This window comes from Oryzias melastigma, linkage group LG23 (genome assembly GCF_002922805.2).
Source record: "Oryzias melastigma strain HK-1 linkage group LG23, ASM292280v2, whole genome shotgun sequence".
NCBI classification, from domain to species: domain Eukaryota; kingdom Metazoa; phylum Chordata; class Actinopteri; order Beloniformes; family Adrianichthyidae; genus Oryzias; species Oryzias melastigma.
In genome coordinates this window covers 3,166,437-3,185,501 of record NC_050534.1, presented here as the reverse complement: position 1 = coordinate 3,185,501, position 19,065 = coordinate 3,166,437, and the positions used below count along the sequence as shown (strand labels likewise).

At 39.5% G+C, this 19,065-nt stretch overlaps 1 protein-coding gene across 1 annotated transcript; it reads left to right on the top strand.

The window, feature by feature from the left end:
• The first annotated feature begins 2,843 nt into the window (after positions 1-2,843).
• On the top strand, positions 2,844-14,902 carry dera (deoxyribose-phosphate aldolase (putative)). Its single transcript, XM_024292223.2, has 9 exons — positions 2,844-2,988; positions 6,080-6,177; positions 7,018-7,165; positions 7,686-7,781; positions 7,860-7,994; positions 10,143-10,271; positions 13,984-14,096; positions 14,511-14,660; positions 14,732-14,902. Exons 1-9 carry the CDS (start codon positions 2,958-2,960, stop codon positions 14,786-14,788), a joined length of 957 nt encoding a protein of 318 aa, XP_024147991.1. The 5' UTR covers positions 2,844-2,957; the 3' UTR covers positions 14,789-14,902.
• Positions 14,903-19,065: the final 4,163 nt, after the last annotated feature.

The following is a 19,065-nucleotide window of genomic DNA, read 5'->3' as shown; positions in this document are numbered from 1 at the left end:
GTGAACTTCAAGCATTTTTCACTCTTAAGAAAGACTAAGCATATGTACTGTTCACTAAAATAGAAAACTTTTTTTCTAAGGATAATGACTGAAGAATTCATTTCTTTTAGCTTATTGGAATATTTACCAGAAACAGAAAGCTGATTGTGTTTCTTAAGGAAATAATCAATAATCACAGCACTAAACCTCAACATAGTTGAAATTAGTTTATTTCAAGCTAAAAGCAAATGCTAAAACATATGCAAAGATGCATCAAATATTTGGAGAATTAGTCATAATAAAGAATTGTACATATACACACACGTGTGTCCACATTCACATGCAAATGATACCATAATAAGGATTACTCTTAATGATAAATAATTATATTCTCACTTATACATACAGTACAACATATTGAATCAATTAAATATTAAGTTTGTCAAATAGTTCGATGTATTGCTTGAAATGAAGAAAAAATAAACAAATGTATCAAATCCCTCCCGTTATGTTCTACTTAACTTTTTTATACGTAGTTAACATAATCTGGTTCTTGATTTCTTTTTAATTATTTATACTTTACCAGAAGTGACAGAACACACATCATCTTTAAACCTGCATCACCTAGTGGTGAAAGAGTAACATTACATCACATTCAGCAAAAACACATTACTCAAATCTCAAACTGACGGTATAAAATGAAATAAATACAATTAAATAGAATCTCTCAACAGTTCCTGTCCTTGTTCAAATGTGGGTTTGATAATCTTTTCTGATAAATCCAAAATGTATAAAAAATAAGTGAAGATTTGTGAAAATAAAATAGGTTTCTTTCCTATCATCTTTATAGTCTAAAATAAAATATTTTTGGTACGTTTAACAATTTATATTCAAAATCTCTTTTATTCTTTGCTAATGGACCCTTTTCATGGCGACTTCAGACTAAATATGTGATATCACTGCTACTGTGTAATTATTCATACTTATGGTTTATAGGTATAGACCGTCAGACTGCCAAAGCTGACAGCTGTTTAACATGATTTTACCTAAATAATTAAAAGGTAATTTTACCAGTTTAAATAGAAAATTGGTCAATGTTTCTTTTATAATTGTCCCATTTAACTGTTTTCTTTTCCCCTCTAAGATTGTCCACAAACCAAAATACAAATCTGAATAATCCTCCAGTATTTTAGGTTCTACTAAAAACATCAAACATTCATTACTATTATTCTAAAAAGTTTTTTTCGGCACACGTGTGATCAAGCTCAAAAACTGATCAAAATACATTTTGTGCGGCAAAGATTCACACTGCTGCATGTCTGCATGTTTTCAATTGCGTCTCAGGCTAAATTGTGTTGTAATTTTAAGGAGTATTTGTTGTTTTACTGGGTATTTTAAGGGGTAATTGTGAAAACAGGAATGGTTACCAAACCACAGTGTTTATTTTAAGTGCGGCTATTCAGCACTTTCAGCTTTCAAAATAAATGTGGTCAAGAAAAAAGTTCAGGTCAAAACCTGTAAACATGAAGTCACTTTAGTAGCGGCCAAAGAGATACATGGGCTAGAGTTGCTAACATTGACAGTATGATTGCTTAAAATAATGGAACAAATAAAAGAATATATATAGTATAAAATATATAATATAGGATAAAATAATATATGTCAATGGGTGCTACGCTAGCTTGTTGCATGCACAAAGTTTGACGCCATTTTGGAAAGGGCTAGATGCTTATTTTACATGCGTACACTGTAGTCTATTTCCACATTTTCTGCCAGGACCATTAATCTTTTTAGTTTTATGAAGGATGATTGTGGTATTTGTATGTGTTCAACCTCAGATCAAACAGGTAACTTACTGGTAAACAGATTACTAAGCGGAAGAAAAGAAACCAACAAGGATTTCCTCAGTAGCAAAGAGACAAGAGCTCAGCGTCAAATCCCTGTTGCAGGTGTTGTGCCAAGGTACGTTCCCCCTGCAAGAATGTGTATCCCCAGGAATCTTTGATTTGTTTCGTGACACTCAGCTTTTGTCCAAAAAAAGCATAAGAAGAAGATGGATGATCAAAACAGACTTTATTCTAGGACTTTTCTGAGTTTACTGTCATGTTAGATTTTTTTTCTTTCAATCACATATTGAATGTAGAGCGAGAGGGAACACAGATCCTGTCAGGTCGGTGCTGATCTAGTCTGCCAGAATCTGTGCCTCTCAATAGTTTGCAGTAGAAACAACAAATATTTCATAATTGTCCGCTGTTACATGCTTCCATCATTTATACTTTCATAAATTGGGTTTCTCATCCTAAATTACTCGAGCAAAGGTTTTTTTTTCTTTTCTTTTTTTACACAAAAAGCTGTTGTTGTTTTATGCAGAATATGTTGGAGAAAAAAAGGAAATATAACAATAAAACCCTAGAATAAAGTATATCATGATCGTCCATCTTTTTATGCTTTTTGGGGACAAAATATAAGTGAAGCAAATGATGCCTGAGACCGGGGACATACATTCTAGCAGGGATAACGTACCTTGGCATAACACCTGTTCATTTATAAACACGGACTCTAACACTTTGTGTAAATCTTATTCTGTGTGAAGATTTGAATAAAATCACAACCATCCATCATGTGTGCATTTTGTTTACAATATAACATATTTATTTGTAGAAAAGTTTACACTTTGTATATAAACAATAATACCACAGCCTGAGTCTTATTTTTGTGATGATCAGAATTTTTTTCCTATTAAAATTGGACTAAAATTAAGCATTTTTTGGTCATTTTACTCTCTCTGCTAAACTATGTCTCATTGCTTACTGACATGTCCAATATGGCGGCGCTCTTCACGTGTCCACAGGCTTACGTAGCGTGCTCTACGTCCCTACGTCACTGACCCGGAAGTTGCGCGTTGACAGCCCCCGTGCTGCCCACGTGACACTCTCAGTCCGCCGTTACTGTGGTTGTCGGACTGGAGTTTCTCGGTCATGTCGTCCAGGAATCCCGGGGCAGCCCTCGGTAAGTTGTGTTTGAAGAACCTCCAGCTCCGGTTCTGTAGAGCTCTGCTTCAGTCGCCATGACAGACGGAGCCGCGCGGGCTTTTGCACCACTGACAGGGGTTGTTGCATCCTTTGATGAAGGGGGAGGTGAAGTTTAATGAGTGATAGGGTTGACTGACCAGCAGGTTAAAGTCAGGTTAATGTTTGTGGCGCTCTGGAGATCATCATCCTGCTGGAAGATCCAGACATGTTTCATCCTCAGGGTTCTGATGGAAAGAGGTTGCTCACGTAATGGATCCATTCATCCTTTCCTTATTTACAAACCAGCCATCCTGTACACCTTGTAGAAAAATAACCGCAAACCATGATGTTTCCACCCCCATGCTTCACAGTGGGTATGGAGTTCTTTAGATAAAGCTCAGTCTTCCTTCCCCTTCAAAGATAGCAAGTGGCGTTTATACCAATGTGATCTCACTGGATCACATCATGTTCACCAGAGATGGTCACTGTTGAACACCACACAGGTTTGGACATGTGTTGCCCTTTGGAGCTCTGCAGGATTTGAATCCATGACAACGTTGTGTGTTACCATAGTAACCTTTGATACTGTGCTCTCAGCTCTCTTCAGGTCATAGACCAGTTCCCCTGTGTAATTGTCTCCTAACTTCTAAATTTGCCAAAAAGCTAGTATGCTGCTAAAATATTAGCTAAACTCCAAATTAGCCTAAAAAAAAACCTTAATAAATGCCAAAATAATCCTAAAAGCTAGCAGAATGCCGTTATAATTTTCAACTTTACTACACTCTGACTCCATATAATATAAAGTAGCGACTAATCGACTATTAAATTAGTCGTCGATTAGTCGACTAATCGTGTCAGCTCTATTGTAGACCGTTTTCTAGATCATTTTTACTTCACCAGGTGAGAACTTTCCTGGAGCTCCAGGTGGAGGGAGATTGCCAGTGATTTATTTCAGAAGAAAAGTCTTATTCGGGTCTTCAGTCTTGTCTCTGGTGTTCTTTGACAACTCATTGGTCCTGGCTCATGGTGGGGAGGTTTAGGCAACAGCTAAAACACAAAGAAGAATTTATGGATTTTTTTATTTTTTATTAAGGCTTCTACAAACAATTATTTCAATACTTGACCAATCCCCAGTTATTATTTTCAATTAGTTGAGTGATCAGGTCATGCGTACACTGGATGTAAAACACACATCATAACCATCATTTGCTTTAACCTTCGTGCTCTCTTATGGGGTCCAGATGACCCCACCCTTTTGTTGAGGTGTTAGCCCTTCCATGACAAAGGTGGACAAGACTTCATGTCTGTCATTGGACACCAGGCAATCATTGAATAAAAAAGTTCAGGGCACTGTCTTGTGGGGTCCAGATGACCCCACTTTTAATGTAAACAAGCTAAGGAGAGCGGAAGGATTTCACTTGAGGTGTTTAAGCTAAATCCTAACTAAAAATAAAGACCATTAGAAAGATAGTTTATTAAACCTGTTGCTATGGTACCTGAGTCTTCCTATAACTTCCTGTGACATCTCTACTAACCAGGATTAGCAGTACAGCAAATGTTTGTCATTGACAATGATGGACGCAGCACTAAAAAGCCGTAGTCGTCGACTATTTTAATAGTCGGGACTAGTTGATTAATCATGGCAGCCTTATTTGGAATTATAAAGATTTTTGACAACAAGAAATAGTTTCAAGTTTTACATTGAAGATGTATTACCAGTAAAATAAAACCCATTTATCCATTTCAGAAATACAAAAGTACATTAATCTGTGCTTCAAACACTTGTAGTCAGGATATTCTCTGTAGCTTTCATCAGGTGAGTTTTGGCCTGAAGAAATGCTAATGTTACCACTAGATCTTTGTTTCGAGTTTCTTCTCAGAAGTTCCCACAAGTCCCCGTCCACTTATCAGTTTTTGCTGGTCCCTCTTAACCAACAACAGCCTGACAGATTTCTGCTGCTGTCTGTTCATCCTCAGATGAGTCAAAAGTAATCTTAGTATCCATCTACTACAATCCAGACTGGACCCTGTCCTAACCATGTCCAGGTGAGCACAGGAGAGAAGCAGCTGACGTTTGTTCCAGAGTTCTCATGTGGGAACTGTTGTGTTTGCTCAGAACTCAGCACTGGTTCTGTTTTGCTTATGACTCCAGGAATGCTGCAAATAAGTCTGAGTGAGCAGAAAATGACTCTGATTAGTTTGACCTGACTTTGGTCACACTGGGAGTCACGAGGCCTGAAGGAAGCAGAGATGGTTCATGTTGGTGGAAATGTTGGTGACTGAAGGATAAATCTGACGTTCCGTATGTCCTGTAAGATATAAAACAATTTTGGGGTAAATAAAGCAATTTTTACCAATTTTGACCATTGACTATATATATGGGAACTGGACTGAATGACTCCTCTCCCTGGCGTTCCAAACAGGAAGTACCTGTTGACTCCAAACTTCTATAGAGAAATAAACAGTTGTTACTCATTGTATTTGTCAGAACAACATTCTAACTCTGATACATCTTCATCATCTTCTTGATAATCCTCAGATTTTTTCTGTAGTACAAATTACTCAAGATATAAACTGGCCAATCAGGTGCCTCAATAAAAGTAGGTGTGGTCACACGTTTGGTTGATAGATTTTCTCAAGTCAAGTGGCCTTTGAACAAGCTCAGTCCTGATTGGAGAGAGAGTGGTTGTCATAGAAACGTTGACTCAGACAGACTCGGTCCAATCGCTGCTTACTGAGGTTGTCTGGTTCCAACATGGCGATGTCTGTATCATGACAAAATGGCGCCAGAATGGACTTCCTTTGGTTGGAGTTACCCAGAGGGCCGGATCCGGTCCTGTGTCCTTGACTTTGACAGAAGTGGGGTTGGTGATACTTTTCTCATCCAACATGGGGGCGATTAGGGTTTATCCATGAAGCAATTCAAAACAAGTCCACAAAGCTGATGTTCTGTTTGACACTTAAACAGTTGTTGTGGTTTATTATTTCATGTATCCATGGATTTGTTTAAAAGGAGTTGGACGCCCCGCTGCGCCGTGACCACGCTGGTAAATCTGTCTTGTTTGCTTCTCCTCTCCTCACTGGAACAGACCTGGAGTGGATATCCAGAGTGAGGGTGAACACTCAGGCGGTGCTGAAGAGAGCTCAGAACATTCAAGGACAGAAGCTTCCCAAGAAACAGTGGCAGGTGAGTCTCCACACCTCCAATATGTACTCAGTTGTCTCTCACTCGAATGTTTTATGCATTTTTGATGAAAAGTAAGTTTGAAAATGGATGATCTGCCCTCTTGCAAGAGCTGCTCTACCCGAAAACATGGATCTGTGCTCATTTCTGAGTTAGACCTACCAGCTAGCTTGTGGGAGACAACAGATGGTTGTTGATGATCGAACGCATGGTTCAGTGTTACCCAAATTCACTATCAGCTTCATCAGAAAGGAAAGTTTAAAGACAGAGATGGAGTCTGCCTGCTGAACTGAAACAGGAAGTTGGTTCTACTAGACAGGAGTCTGATAGCTGACGGCTCTGACTCTCCATTCTAGTTCAGGAGATTCTAGGATTGACTTGTAATCCTGCAAATTGAGATCATGTTCTGTTTGGAAAAGATGGAACTACAAGAGAATCATGAAGCCTCTCAAATGTTGATGTTTTTAACCAACAGTGATGAAGTGATGAAGAGAATCTAAAAATGGTTAAATATGATCTTCTAACCATTTTCATCAAACTGGCTGGTGGATTTTGGAGAACAGAATCACAGCCGTCTAATCTTGAAGTAGCAAATCCATGAAGTTGGTTTTCTTTATCGCTCTGAGACAGGATGTTCCTGATGTTAGAAATATGAAGAAACTTGATTTATTTGAGTTAGAATTCAAGTTTTTAAGGGTTCTAACAGACCTGAGCCCTGAATCAGATCATCCAGAGTGATTCCGTTTCCTTCCATTCCCTTCATGAGTGAATGTGGACAGCTGCTGTAGCATTCTGCCGAGGGAAGGTGAGGAACTAAAGCTCTGTGCTCTGTGTTGCTGACAGTCTGCCTGGCTGTTGAAGGCCGTCACCTGCATCGATCTGACCACCTTGTCTGGAGATGACACCCCCTCCAACGTACATCGACTCTGCATGAAAGCCATCCAGCCAGTGAGACGCGACCTGCTCAGGACGATGGACATGCATGACAAAGGTCACTTTTTATCCATTTTATTACCATCACCACCATTTCTTTGGTTCTTTTTCTGGAAGCCTGGATCCCTGCTCTCCATGTTTTACAGTTTTGATAAATACTCCAGCATGAGCTCATCTGAGACGGTTATTAAATCAGGTGTGAGAGTCGAGTGAAAAGGTCAAACAATCAGAACCAGTGATTCAGGATCAGGATTGGGAAGCTCTGCTGCAGACTAACGGCCTCCTAACCAGGTGCTGCGGTTTGGTTCTCACCTTTCAACAATCAAACTGGTTTAGGTTCTGCAGAGATGCAGTTCTTGAAGACTGAAATTCAAGCTGCTACGTAGGAAAGATTTCCTTTTAAATTGAAAGAAACAGATTTTCCTGAGTTTGTTCTGATTGGACAGTTAAATGTCCTGAACATACGTGAAGCTGACTTCACTCTATAATCACAGCGAAATAGGCATGAGAGGAGTACAGCGTCTAACCAGCAGAGGGAGACACAGACTGCTTCATATCCACCTCCTCTCTTGTCACAGGAATCACTACAGCTGCAGTGTGTGTGTATCCTTCTCGCGTTGCTGATGCCGTCCGCTCACTGAAAGCAGCAAACTCCAGCCTTCCTGTCGCCTCAGGTACGACAACACCTGCATCGGCCGTCGACCCACACAAACCACAGTGTGTGTGTAAATCCTGTGCTCTCTGCTCATCAGTGGCCACCGGCTTCCCGGCTGGCCAGACGCCGCTGGAGAGTCGGCTGCAGGAAGTCCGCTCTGCGGTGAGCGACGGAGCCACCGAGATCGACATCGTCATCAACCGGATGCTGGCTCTCACGGGGCAGTGGGAAGGTGAGATCAGGAAGAAGATTCCTGTTTGTTTTTGGCTTTCAAAAACATGTGAAGATGGGTCTTTGCTTGTTATTTGAAGATTCATCAGTCAGGATTATTATATTCCAATCCCAATATGGACAGTTGTCGTAACTGTACAATAACAGCCTTTAAACGTGACCAGCAGATTCCATTAGAGCTTTTTTGGGGGGAAATTCTTGTTTCTGGGAAAGCTAAAGTCGTAACTGGAGGAAAACTCCATCTAAAACCTGCAGTTTTTTTATCGATGGACAGAAATCAGACAAAACTGACGATGGTTGAAACACCGTTTAGAGCAGGGGTCTTCAACTTTTCTCAATCCTCAAACTAGTGCTGGGTGATATGGAAAAAAATATATATCACAATATAAATTATTTTATATCACAATAATGATATGTATCACGATATATGACGATAAAGTATATTTTCCATTATTCAAAAAGTCATAGCTCACTTCTCTGACTATTTCAGGTAACAGATAACTAAATAGTCACAACTGAGAAACAAACATTTTAGTGCAGTAAATCAAATGAGAACAGATGTCTTGTGTTATTGAAAAATTTGATGCCAATATGTTCACTTTAGCAGCAAAACGTATATCGGTAATATCGATATCGTATCGACCTTGAAAAGAAACCATATCGGTTGATTACTCCTAAAAAATCCGGCACCAACTTCAACCTTGTAATTGTAGTTTTAAGTATGAAAATAAACATGAATCCACCATTTGAACAACTTTATTAGCAGCATCCTGGTAACATTAGATGGCTGCTGAATATTCCATCCATCCATCCATCTTCTTGTCCGCTTTGTCCCTTTCGGGGTGGCGGGGGTGCCGAAGCCTAACCCGGCTGCTGATGGGCGAAGGCGGGGTTCACCCTGGACAGGTTGCCAGTCTGTCTCAGGGCCTCAATCACACACACATTCACTCTCACATTCACACCTAGGGACAATTTAGAGTCACCAATTAACCTATGAAGCATGTTTTTGGACGGTGGGAGGAAGCCGGAGTCCCCGGTGAAAACCCACACATGCACGAGGAGAACATGCAAACTCCACACAGATAGGTCCCAGCCGGGAGTCGAACCGGGGCCTTCTCGCTGTGAGGCGAGAGCGCTAACCACTGCGCCACCGTGCAGCCCACTGCTGAATATTCTCTATTATTATTATTATGGTCTGTGTGAACGACTGTCACAATATTTGGAGTAGATTCCAAATATTTGTTTCCTGTTAAATGCGGATTTCTTAGCTTTTCTGCCAAAAGAAACTTTCCAAATCTGTTTTTATTTTATTTATTTTTTGTTAACTTTGCTAGCTTTGGGGTTCAAATTTAGTGGTGTACCGCTGTATGGAAGTAGCAGATGGATTTTAACATCTGACCTGAATCTGATGTAATGGAAAGAATCCAGGAGTTTTACAAAATAAGACTTCCTTCAGAATCAGTTAAACAGCAAAAAAAAAAAAATGTAAGTCTTATTCGGGTCTACGATATTGCCTCTGGTGTCCTTTGACAGCTTATTGGTCTTGAGTGATGGGGATGAGGTTCTGTCAGCAGCTGAGCCACGAAGAAGAATTTATGGATTTTTCAGAATTAGGGCTGCCATAAACAATTATTTTAATTATCAGCTAATCACCGATTATTTTTTGGTAAGTCAACTAATCGGGTTGTGCGCCAACTGGATGTAAAACACACATCTTAACCATCATTAGCTTAAAACTTGAAGTGTTTAAAGTTCCCCTCCGATAAAAATCATGTTTTTTGAGTTTTTAATGTATGTGTGGCATTGTTATTATGAAAAAGAACAAATGTAATAAGAATGTTTTTATTTCTCCTTTTAAATTACTGGCCAACAGGAAACGCTCTGTTTGAATTAATGAACTGTTGCTACGTCACGAGAGCTCTTCTGCACGTGCACTAAACCCCTCGTCTTGCCCGGCTAGCGTGTCTAGCTCAGGTGCTGGAGAAGAAGAAGAAACAACATGAAAAACTAAATAAAGGCCTAAAATTATTGTTTTTAAAAAACTTCAAAAACTCTATTTAATAAAAGATAAATAAAGTATTTCAAAACATTAGCAAACAAACAATGGTGGCATCCCAAGACAACTGCTGTGGTTCTGGTTGTCTTCCAGCCATGTTCAACGAGATCCGGCAGTTCCGAGAGGCCTGTGGCGACGCCCACATGAAGACCATCCTGGCGGTTGGAGAGCTGGAAACCCTCAGCAACGTCTACAAAGCCAGCATGGTGGCCATGATGGCAGGTCAGTGTGACAGTGCCACACAAACACAACTATGATCTGTACATTTTACCTCATCTGAATGGGATTGTCTCTTGTGTGTGTAAGTATAGAGAAGGGGGGTGTCCAAATAATTACAGGTGTGTTAAAAGGTTAACTATAAACTCACTCAGATATGATATGATATGATATTATATTATATCATATTGTATTATTTTATTTTTTATTATATTATATTATATTATATTATATTATATTATATTATATTATATTATATTATATTATATTATATTATATTATATTATATTATATCATGCCCTGCGACAGACTGGCGACCTGTCCAGGGTGTACCCCGCCTTCGCCCATCAGTAGCCGGGATAGGCTCCACATGTAGAAACATGTGTATTTACATACGTAACTACACATGAACGCAAGACTATAAAAACATATATATATATATGTATAAATATGTATATGTGTGTTTATTTTTATATGTATGTGTAAATATATATATATATATATACACATATATATTTGGGTGTTGCATTCATGTGTAGTTTCGCATATAATTACACATGTTTCTACAACTGTTCTTGGCGTGTTGAACATTAAACTAGGTCAAACTTTGACCAATCTGGGAGTCTAATTTGACAGAAAGGTATGGGTGGCGACCTTTTCACAGAAGCGCTTTTTGAATATTGATCATCAAGGGAAAATAAGTAACTACAATGACGGATTACAAGATTTGAGAACGAGGTTTTCCATTCATTTTCAATGTGAATGAAATGTAAAGAACTGTAGAAGTGACTATGGACTTCATCACCACTCGTCCCTCAGCTCTATCTGAATGAACTCTATTTAAATAGGTCGTTTTAGAAGCTAATCTTTCTTTAATAGTTCTGGTGTGGCCTGGTCGTCCTGGGATAGGATCTCTCCCCCATGTGGGAATCCTGAAGGTTTCTTCTTTTTTAGGAGTTTTTCCTCACCGGGAGGGAGGGTCTAAGATCAGGGATAACCACTTTGATTTAGTCTGTTTAGTTTTTAGCAATTGTTCATATTTTATGACTCATTTTCTGCATCTGTAAAATGATCTGCATGAAGCCCAATGAGTCAAATTTCCTTTGTGATTTTGGGCTATAGAAATAAAATTGAATTGAATTGAAGAACAAACCAAAGAAGAAAATGCTGAATGAGCAGAAACTCTTCAACCAGAACAGTTTGAAGGAGATAAAAGGAGATTTCTCTGAATTCACAGAAGAACTTTTATGGTTCTGTGTCCCACCCTCTGAAGGTGTCAGATCCTCCATCACATGAACTAAAGTTCAGTTCAGATGTCGTCAGCTTTCACTCCCCGGGGGAACAGCTGCTTAGACACTCTGTCCATCCCATAATAAGCAGCTCCAAACAACTCTGTTACAGATGATTATTAAAAAGGTTTTCTTTATCTGTGAGTTCTTATGAATCACAATATGAAAGTGAATGTTAGCTATCAATCAGTGGAGGAGGATATTCAACCCCCCCTCCAAAATGAACGGAGCTTCATTACTGCCACCCACATTTAATAACCCTTATTCATTATCTGCTAATTAAGACTCCTCATAACGAATCTGTGATCATGGCGGCTGGAGGACGTGGAGGCCCGAGCCGGTCTGGAAGAAGGTGGTTTTAATGAAGCAGGAAATGTTCTGGAGTTCTAATGAGCCGTCATTCCTCGCCGAATCCTTCTTTCTGCTCCGCCTTCTATTTTTACTCGCTGCTGATAAACCGGCCGAGCGCGGAGAAGAGGAATGAGCGCTCAGCCGGTTCCATATGTTCACGTCTGACCTGGCCACAGGCAGGAGCACCCCCCACCCCTCCCCCTAAAGGAGGGGACCTGTCAACTACTGAACCTAGTCTTTAACTTTCTGGCATGAGTTAAGGAGTTTCAGCTGTTAGTGAATAAAGAGTCCGTACACACATCGAGGGCCGGAACATTCACTGCATTAGACACTAGACTTGATTAATTATTGGTCAAGAAAGGATACATTTTAGAGAAGTGGTTCATCCTCAGAAGTCTTTAACTTATGAGAACTGGACCGAGTGAGTGTGACATCATTACTCAGAAATTGGTTTAGGGTTTGGTTATCCTAACCTAAGCGGGAATTTCCAGTGTTATTCTGAGGTGAATTGAAGTCCCGCGACGCGATGTGAGCGACCAGCACGGAACCTTCAAGCAGAATCACAAAGACACAGAAACATTGCAGAAGCAGCTCTCATACAGACACCGCCTGTACTGGGAAAATCTTTGAATAATAATCATAACCCAAACATGGAGACATGATTACTGATGTGTTTGTTGAACTCTTCACAATTAATAAATCTTATTCCTCGACGATGTCTGTGTCTTCCATTCATTCTAAATGAGATATCCACAGACAGAGATGGTAGCTCCTCCCACATGCGGCCGCGGCATCAGGAGCACGTGATTACCCAGGTCTTGTAATGTTTTCATCAGAAGACACCTGGGTTTAAATCCTGCGGTAACAGTTTTTAAAATATTTTTTTAAATACAAAGTTACAATTAAGTAGGATTAAAAAACATGATATATACTGTATATAGATATATATTTACTGTGTGTATATATATATATATCATGTTTTTTAAGTTATCTAAGGAGCCAAATCCAAGTCATAAAGATTTTAAACAAAAAAGGTGTCCATATTACTAATATATATATATGTACAGTATATAGATATATATAGATATATATATATCTATATATATATACTGTATATATATATATATATACAGTATATATATATTTTAGTAATATATTTTTTAGTAATATGTTTAAAATCTTTATGACTTGGATTTGGCTCCTTAGATAACTGTCACTACAGAAAAACAATCAGTAATCTGTAGGATTTTGGTTTCTTGAACCCCACAGGACTACTTCCTGTTTAGAACACCAGCAGGGAAGGAATCGCTCTATCCACTTCTTTTATACTGGGGGGGGTCCAAACCTTCTGCAAAGAAAGGCCAGATTTGGTGAAGTGAAAATGTGTGAGCCCCAACCAATCAGCCGGCATTCTTTTAACCCTTAATGAATATGTTGTTGCAATGACAGTGAACAGAAATACATCTGAATACATTTAGACCAAAATGAAAGTGAACGGAAATAAAAAAGTTTGGAAAAAACAGACTTTCGCCAACATTAAATAACATGAAATATTACATATCGAGTCCAGTCCCTTTTTTCTTAAGAAGAAAATAATAAAACCCTTCAGTGTACTCCCCCAAAAAACTAAAGAAAACCAACTTAATGTCCAAACAACATTTAAAATGTTGACTGCCACCAGTGGAGAAACTGAAAATTGCAATCTATATGAAGTAAGTGTCAATAAGGAAAAACTTAACTTTAGCGGGGTTACACAGACACTGGTTTGATCAGAAAAATCAGTCGACATTTTGGAAATGTGTTAAAGTGTCACTGAAGGGTCAGTGTAACCACAGATCTACTGTTAGCAGATAACAATCATGACATTTTAGATTTTAGAAAGAGCTGGAGGCCACATATTTCATGACAGGAGCCTGCAGGCCGGTAGAAATTTGAATTTGGGCCACATTTGGCCCACAGGCCAGACTTTGGACATGCCCGTCTTATACAGGTAATGCTGTGAGTGGAACCAGCAGGGTCTGCCTTCATGTTCTGAGTTATATAAAGGAAAGCTGGTTTCTGTTTCTCCCAACTCTCAGGCTCAGACTTCATCAAGACGTCGACGGGAAAGGAGGCGGTCAACGCCACGTACCCCGTCGCCATAGTGATGCTGAGAGCCATCCGAGACTACTTCCTGTGGACCGGACACAAGGTAAATCTTGGATATTTTTAATATCAAAAGTGTAAAAAATACCAAAAGGAATTTTCTTTTCCAAAATGTGACCTTTTTCTTCATTTAAAAATGTTTTCATGTAAAAAAGAGTTTTGATTTTCACATTAAAAAGTACTATCAAGACCTTTTCTAGCATCAGCCATGCATGAAGTTCAGCTGTAGATCTGGGTGATATGGAAAACATTGTATATAGCGATTTAAATTATTTTGTATTAAAATAATGATATAAATCACGATATACCAAAATAAAGTATATTTTCAGTTATTCTCTGATAAAAAAACTTCTCTGACTTTATTTTTTTGTCACAAATTAAAAAAACATGTTTTTAAAGTTTCTTATAAATAAACAAATAAAACAGACGAGAAATGGCACGATATCCTGTGTTCCTGCAGGTGGGCTTTAAGCCGGCGGGGGGCATCCGCACCGCTCAGGAGTCTCTGGTGTGGCTGACTCTCATCAAAGAGGAGCTGGGCGCCGACTGGCTCCACCCACACTTGTTTCGGCTGGGAGCCAGCAGCTTATTGGCTGACATCGAGAGGCAGGTAAGGACCCCCCCTCCGACCTGCGGCACACCCGTCGGTATCTTCCCCCTAACCGCCGTCTTCGTTCGCAGATCTACCACGAGGCGACGGGTCAGTACGCGGCCCATCACGAGCTGCCCATGGCCTGAAGCCACGCCCCCTGCAGACTCCTCTGGGACAAGCAGGAGATGGTGCTCCGTCTGCTTTGACCTTTCTGTCTTCCACACCTCGGTTTATGACATTAAACTGATTTTTTCAACAGCTGTTTTTTCTTCATCATTTCTAAACTCTTGCTGTAGTTTTTGTGCCTCTATTGTAGAACAATTATAGCAATTGTGTTAAAGACCATAACGACAATTAACAAAGCAAAAAAACATTACATTAAAGAAAAAAAAACAAAATTCCAAAAGAAATAAAATAAAAGGAAGCGTTTTTTAAATGTAGTCAAAATCAAATGTTATGATATCTTTATTTTTGCCAACATTGAAGATCTGAAATATCCCTTAATACCTACTTTTTTATTTTTTATTTTATTTTATATTTTTATCGTGATTTATTTTTTTACATTTCATTTTGATTTCTGGAAATTATTCGTTTTCCCTGCATTTATTATTTTATTACATTTTAGTTTCTGGAATCTTGTTTTGTTTTCTCAAATATTATGTCGTTTTTTTCAGTATCTGTTGTGATCTTTAAATTGTTTTGCGTCGAGTGAGTTGTTGATGTGATATGGACTTCAGGGCCACCGTATGTTTCATAAAATTGCAGCTTTAAAAAAATCTTTCGGCATTTTGCTAATATTTATACGTAGTTTATACGTAGTAAAATACGTAGTTTTAGAGTGTTGAATAAATGTTTATCCTGTTCGGCCCGTCACCTAAGGTGTGTTTTGGATTTTGGCCCCTTGTGTGTTTGAGTTTGACACCCCTGATCTACACCAATCGCCAATGATCAGGGTTTCTGAGATATCTCCTGACTGATCACCAAAACATCTCAGGTGTGTCTGCAGACATTGAGCAGGTAAATGGAGTTCCTGAGTTCCACCCCGCAGTGGTTCAAGTAGAGCAGGTCTTTAGTCATGACTTCAGGAGGTCCTGCAGGCACCAGCCAGCCAACATGACCCCTGCAGTCCTGCCTGCTTTATCCAGATTACAGAGAAGTCTTTGAAGCTGGGAGATGGTGTAAAGTCAACTCAGTGGTGGAGCAGGAGGCAAAACCTCGTCTGGGGCTTTAAATGGAGGGAAATAGCCGTCGACGGAGCAGGAAGTCTTTGTCAGCACTGCAGCGTTCTCCTGGCATCAATGTTTTAGGAGAAAAAAACGGTCTTGTTTTTCAAATGCATATTTCACCCTTTAAATTAATGTATTTAGAAATGTTACAACTAGATATTTGTAAAAAAAAAATTAAATAAAAACTAAATATTTAGTTTAAAACTAAATAGTTAGAATAAGGCTAGAAATTTATTTTTTAAATAAAAACATAGTTTTTTTTTTCTATTTTACAATTTTTTTTGTTTTTAATTTAATATTTGGTTAGAAACTAAAGTTTTAGATCCAAGCTAAATGTTTAGTTTTTAAAATAAAAACAAAATATTTAGATAAGATGTAAATATTTAATGTGCAAAATAAATATTAAATTTTATAGATGTACGCTAAATATATAATTTTTAAATCAATATTTATCCTAAAATAAATATCTAGCTTGTAACTAAATATTTAGACAGTAAATGTATCATTTATAAATACATTAATTTAAATGCTGACAATATACATTTGTAAAACAAGACCTGTTAATTTTACTTTGTAGATTTACAAATGATGATGAAAATGTGGTCCTGACGTCATCTGGAGCGGCAGTCCTGTTCCAGTGACGTCCAGAGTGGAATCTACTGAACATTTTTGATTCCCTTCAAGTGTGTAAGCTTCAGGTTTCTCCTGGAGATTCAAGAACATGAAATTTGTTGATCCTGTGACGGTAACAGGTTTACTCTTTGTTACTGGAGAGTGAGAAAACATGGTTTTTGTTTCCAGACATGCTTTCCTGTGCAGCTGGAGCTCCATCTCACGGCTGCAGAGTCATGAACAACCATGAACCACAACCCTGGAGGAGCTCATCAGCCTGAAATCAAACGTTCGGGTTAAAGAGTGCAGTGCAGCGTGGCTTCAGGGCGTTCGATGTTTAAAGTCAGAATTGGGCGGAGCAAGCCTCAGAAATGAGATTCCTCTTGTAATCTCAGCAGGTTGGCTGAAAGCGGCGGTGATAGGTGATACCTGGAGACCTAACTGTTGTCAGTCCGGTCTTTCTGAAGCTCCGCTGATCCCACTGAAGAGAGCAGCACATCCTGCCCGGTGTCCCATGGTGCAACCTGCCTGAGAGCACTGACTGCGGTTGGAGGGTCCCTCGTGGCACGAGAAGAAATGGAATACATGTTTGAGAGATCAAAACAGCCGGAGCTCACCTGTCTCCACAAACTGCAGCTTTCATCTCTGACGCTGATGTGAGGCCAGAGGAATGTGTGGCTCCAAACACCCGGCCTGAGTGAGGAACCCTAACCCTGTAAGGTAATGACATCTTAGAAAATAAGGGTTTAAATGACACTAAAGATGGCTTCCCATGCCTCACACCGACCTGTACTGTTTGAAGACATTCACTGCAGAGTTTGTACAGAACTCAAGGGCTTTAAAAGGGCCATACGATGAAAATGTGACTATTCCAGTGCATTATATCTTCCAATTGTGTCCTGTCTTCCATAACTTCCAGCTCAGACAGGTGTTCTATGCTCTAGATGTGGGACACCTTTAAGACCCCACCCCCCATGTGGATGGTTTATTTTAATAAATCATTAAAACACGTTTTTTTTTTGTTCGAAATTGTTCAACCGCAATGCATTGTGATCTATTTTCGCTAATCTAGTGAGCATCGATGTATGCTAGTTTTCCGCAAAGACTTCTAGGAAATTTTTAGTGCACTCAGTTTTGGAATTAGCAGATTCTGACAGCACTAGAAAATGATGAACGCACTATATAGTGAGTAGAGAGGTTCTGGATATTACTATGGTATGTTCATCCATCTTTGAAAAAAATGTGGATACTGTTTATTTTTGTGGGAGAAACGAAGAAAGAAATTCTCCAGGATGACGTCATGAAATTGATGGCAGCCACACGCAGTGGCAGGCGGAGCTTCAGGAATCGAGACGTAACTATTTCATAAATAATTTGTTTCTTAGTGATCCAAAGGTAATGTGATTATATATATGGATAAAGTTCACTCTTAAAGGCTTAAGAAAACCATGGTATGGCCCCTTTAACTTACGGGTGTAGGGAAAAATTGATTCTGCGATATATCACAATATTTTGTTGGGCATACTATGGCGGTATATGACGTACTGTGAGACACATATCGGGTCATGTATAGAATCACCAGATTCCTGCCAATCACACATTAAACCATGAGAAATATGACATCAGAATGATATTTTTTAATTAAAATCTCATAATAGAATGCTTCTAACCGTTTCATTCTGAATGTGTGCGTTCAACTCAGACTGTCAGAGCTGTATGCGGTCAAAGGTCAAATACGGATCAGCGGAAAGTAAATGAAAAAACAGGTTTTAACATTAAAAAAGAAAACAAAAACTGTACATCTGAAAGCTCCAGAGTACACATTGTAAATTAGAAAGAAATTTTGAACATCTAAAAAAAAATCTAATTTTAAAAAGTTTATATTTTAGATGTGAAGAAATGATGAACAAGGGTTTGGGCCGCAGTGGCACTCACCTTTGGAACCAAACCGAGGACAGTGGGAGGACCCCGGCCACCAGGCACTCACCTGCGAACCCCAACCATAGGCCTGGCTCCAGGGTGGCCCAGTCGATCTTCGTTCCAGTACTCACCTACGGTCATGAGCTCTGGGTCATGACCGAAAGAATAAGATCCTGAACACAGCAGTCGAAATGAGTTTCCTCTGGAGGGTGTCTGGCCACTCCCTTAGAGATAGGGCGAGAAGCTCGGTCACCCGGAGAAAGCTCGGATTAGAGCCGCTTCTCCTCCATATTGAGGGGAGCCAGTTGAGGTGAATGCTCCTGGACGCCTCCCTGGAGACGTGTTCCGGGCATGTCCCACAGGGTGGAGGCCTCAAGGAGATGCTAGAGAGACCACGTCTCTGTGCTGGAACTGGGAACATCTTGGGGTCCCCCAAGAGGAGCTGGAAGAAGTCGCCGAGGAGAAAGAAGTCTGAAAATCTTTGCTTAGACTGCTGCCACATGACCCGGTCCTGGATGTGAAGAAGAAGATGGATGGATGGATGGATGGATGGTTGGATGGATGGATGGATGGATGGATGGATGGATGGATGGATGGATGGATGGTTGGATGGATACATGGATGGATGGATGGATGGATGAATGAATGGATGGATGGATGGACAG